The sequence below is a fragment of the Elephantulus edwardii genome, unplaced genomic scaffold, assembly GCF_000299155.1.
Source record: "Elephantulus edwardii isolate Elephantulus edwardi_28Jun2011 unplaced genomic scaffold, EleEdw1.0 scaffold00009, whole genome shotgun sequence".
Taxonomy (NCBI): Eukaryota; Metazoa; Chordata; class Mammalia; order Macroscelidea; family Macroscelididae; genus Elephantulus; species Elephantulus edwardii.
The window spans coordinates 34,431,950-34,438,583 of NW_006399759.1; the positions used below are offsets into that span (position 1 = coordinate 34,431,950).

A 6,634-nucleotide genomic window follows, 5' to 3' on the forward strand; every position below is an offset into this window, starting at 1 on the left:
CCAGTGGATATTCAGAAGCAGTTAGTCACATGGAAGAAAACTGTCCATATTTCTCCCAGGGATCAGCTGGTGACTTGAACCACCAGAGCTCCCTAGGCAATAGAAACTCCTTTCTTAAAAGATCCTTTCCTAAGAAATAGGAGAATAGTAAATGTGAAATCATACATGTAAAAGCTGCAAGCTCCTGTATATATCAATTTGGAGACCTTCTTTTTACAGATAAATAACCATTACAGAGGAGGAGAGTGACCTCCTTCGGTCGGTAGGTCGAAAGGTAGCAGAGCCAGGAGATGAGCCCAACTCTCTGCCTCTTCATTTGTTCTTTCCTAATATTCTCTCACATTCTGTGATCCTCTACTTTGTGGCAGGGTGGACCCATGGAAATTCTGTATTATAGCTCGTGCGTATTTCTCTGACAGAGAGTATAAAAACACAACTTTACCACACAAAACCTAAATCTGCTCAGGAGCCACTTTGTTTTCCGTGCTTACCTCTTTGATTGTAGTATTTCTTCCCCTCCATGAAAACCACCATCTTCCTCCCTTTTTGGGCATCTTATCCCTCATGATAGATTCCACAGTGGCCTGTTTTTAAATGGATGGTAACATAAATAATGGAACCAAAAAAAGATCAACTTAGCACATTCAAACCAAAAGAAACACACATGCAAATTAAAACAATACTGAAAGAAAATCCAAGCAAACACAACATACTGTTGGCGGATTAAAAATTTTAGAGAGGCAAAACCTAATGGTGTCCAAAATTACATTAAAATAACTTAAGCATGAAGACTTAAGAAGATGTTAAAGAAAAAACAAACAACAAATAAAATACAACACAACAACAACAAAGGAAAAAAAGAAAGCATTAAATATCATTAGTGATTAGTGATTAGTAAGGCCAAAAGTTTTCAAAATTAAAATGGTTTACTGGTTAAAATATTAATTATTGCCCTCAGTAAAATGATTATAAAATAAAAAAATGATCAATATGGAAGATAGGATCAAAATTTAAGACAAGGTAAACTGCAAAGAATCTTTTAGTAACTAATTTCCGAATTTTTTACAAATTGAATATTAATAGATGCATTTGACTTAAAATATCAAATATTGAGAAGAAAATTCAAACGCCCTGCCTCTTAGTATGATTTGAAAAGATTAAGTATTAGCTTAATAGCTTTTTAAACCTTTCCAAAGGATAAGATATCTATCTTAAAAGCTAATTCTAGGATCAGCATAAATGTTGCCTAATTCTTACACATTAATTTATAAAGATATCAAGTAGGTGAAACTTCACATTAATAAAAGAACGATTTCAGTCTTTTCACTGAATAGGTTTCAAATAAATAAAGAATCCATCAATTTAGCCTAAGTGCGCAACATTTCATCACTTGAGAGATGCCTGACACAAAATAAAACCTTGAATGTATGAAAATGCAAATAGGGAATTTCATAAAGATTTCAATTCACTGCAGGTTTCCCTATAAATATAAAACATCTTTTTTAAAAAACAAAAATCGCTACTAAGATTATTTTTCAGACCTAAACATACTGATTCTAAAGTTCACTTAGGGAATAGGGAAAGTGATGTTGGAAATTTAAGGAGAGACAAGTATATAACAATCACCTATGAAAGCTGGAAATTAAATGGACTATGCCAGAAAGATAGCATTAGAAGTTGCCTGACACCATTTAGTATGATGTGGGGTATGTTTCACATTAGCCCAAGAGACAGGGACCCTGGGACAGGTAGAGAGTCGAAGAAAATATCAATCAAGGTTGTAATTTAGCCAAGAAGTACAGCAATGGAACAAAGGGGGAAAAGTTTAGATATACTATTTTAATGATTTGTCATAGAATTTAAACTGAGAAGGGGGAGGGGAAAGAATCTGAGAGGGCTGAGAGAGTGAAAAGCTAATAGAACAAACATTTAAGAAGAGTTCATTATACTGCTTTGGAACCAATGAAGGAAAGAACCGTTTAAAAGAACTATACGATTGCATTATTTGAATGACAACAGTCCAAACTAAGAGGCGCATAGCAAAGTGGATTCAGGTAGAAGGAGGGAGGAAATTATGCAGCAATGAATGAATATATTTTTTGTTGTTGTTGTTGTTTTTGTTTTAAAAAAGCAAACCAGGGAGTTCTGGTGACCTAGTGGCAAGAAGCTGCACTGCAATCCCAGAGGTACGTGGTTCGAATCCACCAGATCCTCTGCTGGAGAAGGAGGGGCAATCTCGTCCTGTACCAGTCAGATCCAATTTGACAGTACACACACAAAAAATAATAAAGTTTAAAAAAAAATTTAAAAATTAAAAAAAAAAGCAAACGGGGGTTGGGGGTGTAGGGAGGAAAATGTACAACAATGAATGAGTAGAAATCCAAGTTTCCTGTAAACTTTTGTTAAAACCACAATTTTTTTTAAAAAAAAGGAAGAGCTGGAGTTGAGGCATCAGGAGAAGTAAGTAAAAAAAAAAAGAAAAGGGTAGAAAAAGAATATGGGCCATTTGCCACTAAGAAGAGTAGCAGTTAGCAACAAGGGCCAAGTCAAAGGAGAATGTCTGTCAGAAAAAGAGATACAGCTCACAGAACCTCACTATGGGTTCTAAGGATTGATTTCCGGACCAAGAATTTAAACCTAACATAAAGAGAACTTAGATGGAATAAATGATGACAAAAGCAGAGCACGAAATCTAATCAAGCACCAAATTCTAGAAAGCTCTGCTAATAACAGTGACCGTTACAGGGATATTTATAAACGAGCGAGAACTCAAATGTCAGCTAATAATTACAAGTAAAATGAAAAGGGCAATCAGCATGGTCCAAGTTCTCATATAAATAATTTTTTTAAAATGTAGAGTGATTATCTTTAGACTCTAACCATGCTTATTAAAAACGTAATGGTAATCTCTTAAAGATAGGAAAGGTCAAATTGACTTGATTAAATAAAACTTCATCAGTCAAATATAAAACAAAAAAAGAAAAATAAAGCAAAAAGTGGTGAGCCAGGCAAAGGGAGTAGCACTTGAAAAGCACCAGAAAGGGTGGCAGTAAGTATCCCAGTATTTACAATAAATAAATGGACAGAACAAGCCAGTTCAAAGACAAATAGCGAAAATTTTTGACAACATTTGAACAATTTTATATTAACACTACATGGTGTTCAGAGCTCTGGTGACCTAATGGTTAAGAAGTAGTGCTGAAATCCCAAAGTCACAGGGTTCAAAATCCACCAGCAGCTCTAAGGGAGAATGCTGGACAAACTCCTCCTGTACAATTAACTGCCTCTGAAAACCCGCGGGAGGGTCAGCTATGAGTTGCCTTCAACTTGACGGCATACAAGATGTATGTTGGTATTTGTCAACATAAAGAAAACTGGAATCCTCAAAGTGCACCAATAAACATCACGATAACTGGAAAGAAGACTGTTGCGGTCAAGGATTTCATTTTACTTGGATCCACAATCAGCATCCTCTGAAGTGGCAGTCAAGAGAGCAAAAGGTATGTTTTCATTGAGCAGATCTGTTGTCAAGGACCTTTTTAAAGTGCTGAAGAACAAAGAGAACAACACTTTAAAACTGAAGTGTGCCGGGCCCAAGCCATTTTCAGTTGCTTCCTACTCATCTGAAAATGGGATAATGAATAAGGAAAACCAAAGAATGTATACGTTTGAATCACAGTTTTTGCAAAGGCCATCCCATGGACTGCCAAAAGAACAAACAAATCTGTCTTGAAAGAAGTGCAACCAGGGTGCTCCTCAGATGATGAGATTATTTTGCCTCACACACTTTTGATCATATTATCAGAAGGGGCCAGTCCCTGGAAAAGGACATGGTGCTTGGAAAAGCAGAGGGTCAGTGACAGGGAGGAGGACCCTGAAAGAGGAGTGACAGTGATTACAACAATGGGCTCAAGCACAAAGGTGACTGGGCAGACAATGCTGGAGCCGGCAAAGATTCCGTCTACTGTCAACAGGGTTTGCTAGGAGTCACAGTTGACTTCACAGCACCTAAAAACTGTTTGTTCATATGACTTTTTTAAAAGTATAAAAACAAAGAGAAGTTGAGAATAAATGGATAGGAAAATGCACACAACACTGAGATAATATTCAAAAGAAAGTGAGTCTGGCTAACTGGACATAAAATCATCTTTAAGGCAAAAAGCATCAAGAGATAAAGAGATCACTGTATTACTAAAAAAAGGAAGATTTAACAGGGTGCAGGGACAATTCTGAACAAACAAAGATAAAAAAAAAGCATAGTTTCAAAATAGAAGAGTTCTATGATATTATCTGTTCCCTTTATAAAATGGTAGGAACCTACTCAATAGTATGAGACTTTCATTTAAAAATATTCATTCTAAAACTCTTCCCTGTAGCATCTGTCCACTCTAGCTTGCAGCCCATGAGCTGCCCAGGCAGCCTGTTGGCATCTGCCTCAGAGAAAAGGATTCTGGCTTCGTTCCTGTCTGACAGTAGTGCTGACTTGTGGTATCTGAGGTGCTGCCTCCTTTCACCCAAGTCCTCTGGCTACTCCAATCCCTCAACCAAGAACATCTTCTCTGAGGTAGCAGGATGTGCCAACCATGCTGGCATCCACCTGCCCTCCTCCTACCTGGGTTTCTCACACAGTGTTATGAAAACAATCATGGTGGAGGCAGGACTTGTTCTGGTGCTGCCAACATTGGTGGATTTGCCTTGATAAAGAGAAACATCTTCCAGGGGCAAGAGGTACCAGAGTCAGATTTTAAATTCCTGAAATGTCTATTCCCATTCATTTGAAAACAGTGTAAAGTATCTCTGTGGGCTAAATTCCAAATGTCCATATTAATCCACTCGTCACTTTTGGCATTCCCTTTCTTTTTCATGTTAAAGCTCACCTTTGGCAAAGGTTTCTGGAAGGCCTGCATTGCCAGGAGGAGAGGCGCTGCTGTTGTCCAATTATAGTATCTGGCATGGCGGAAAAATGAAACAGATGTCAGAAAATTTAGGCTCAAGCTGAAATCTCTGTAAGTCATGAGATGCAGTCATGGAAGCTCTAGAACTCCAGCTAGGTCCTTAAAGAGACTGAGATTGTTTCTGGCATTCCTCAGCCCCCGCCCACATATCTGCCCTTTGCCATTGGCTTCCAACCACTGCCTAACCCCACAGTGGCCACATTAAGAGAACAAGCAGTAGCCATGGCAAGAGCCTAGTCAGTCAGGCATGCCAGCAGCCACCAGCAGACAGCTGGAGAGTAGCCCAGATTCCACAGCAATGTTGTTGCCTCAAACTATTTGTACTTATGGCACTTTTTGCCACGTTTCAAGGAAAAGACAGAGTTAGACTAAGGTAGTAAGCTAAACATTTCAGACTCCATATTTGAAAGGAAAAAAAATAGGCTGTTAATGTCTATATCTCCAATAAGGAGGTTTTACAGAACTGAGATATGTAGTCTTCTCTCTTTCTATGTTAAGCTCTGATGGCCTAGTGGCAAGAAGCTATGCTGCTATCCCAAAAGCACTTGGTTCAAGTCCACCAGCTGCTCCACAGGAGAAGGATGGGCATTAACTGCCTCTGAAAATCCACTGGAGGACCAGCTATGGGTTGGTTCTGACTCGATGGCACACAACAAAAAGAACAATAACAACATATGGGGTCTAAGTCCTCTACAGGCAAGCACAACACCACTCAGTTACAAAATCTAATACTGTTGTTGTTGTTGTTATTGTTGTTGTTGTTGTTGTGTGCCTTTGAGTCAGAACCAACTCACAGTTGACCCACGTAGGGAGTTTCTGAACGTTATAAATCACGTAGGAGGAGACTGCCAGTGTTTCTCCTACAGAGCACCTGGTGGATTTGATCCACTTGCCTTTAGGTTAGCAGTCAAACTCCTTAACCACTAGACCAACAAATAAACTATACAGGAATACAGAACTTTCCCATATTAATAGACAATAATATTTTTAGCAAATACTTTATATATTCCTAATGTGTCTAGGTCTCTGTATTTTTAAAAAATGAAACAAATAGTATCAGGATACTACTAAAATGATTTTGAGTGGGAGCAGGGGGATTACTTACTTATTCCCAATCTTTACCACAAGATTGGGGTCATCAATGATAGCAGGGTTATCCACAAATTGCTGGTACGAAACAGCTTGCTCCAAAAATACATCTATAAAAACAATCATAAGGAACAAGAGAGGAAAAAAAAGAAACTTAGTTTAAAAAAAAAAAAAAGACAATTTTCACTGTCATTCAGGAATACTTTATGAGAGTTCATGCATTCCAATTGTGTGGTCAAATCTGTATATTGTAGCTATAAAAGAGGGCTTCAGTTTGTTCTGGGAATGTCTGTGTACAAAGATAGAATAGGTGAGGCAAAGGCTTGAGATATTAGGGGAAGTGATCACTCTTCTGGTTTGGGGTGGAGGTGTGGAAATCATGCAACAACATAGGGGCTGCAGAAGCTGTTACTGGATAGGCAGAGCTCTGAAGACAGACTGCTTCCAATAAAGGCATTTATTGATATGACCTCAGGCAAGTGATTAATTTTCCCAAGTCTCAATTCCCTCCTCTGCAGAGTGAATGCTAATCATTTTGACACCCAGCAGCTTTTTTGTGAGACTTAAGGAGACAGGTACTAAACATACAG

General features: G+C 38.2%; 1 protein-coding gene across 2 annotated transcripts in view; it reads right to left on the minus strand.

The window, feature by feature from the left end:
• LPIN1 (lipin 1) overlaps positions 1–6,634 on the minus strand; it is a 164,961-nt gene that overhangs the window by 52,384 nt on the left and 105,943 nt on the right. For both annotated transcript variants that reach the window (XM_006880671.1, XM_006880672.1), the window contains 3 exons: positions 6,061–6,154; positions 4,878–4,947; positions 492–584 (listed from right to left, as the gene is read on the minus strand). In XM_006880671.1, the coding sequence (XP_006880733.1) occupies positions 492–584; positions 4,878–4,947; positions 6,061–6,154 (257 nt within the window). The remainder of the gene's footprint in view (positions 1–491; positions 585–4,877; positions 4,948–6,060; positions 6,155–6,634) is intronic.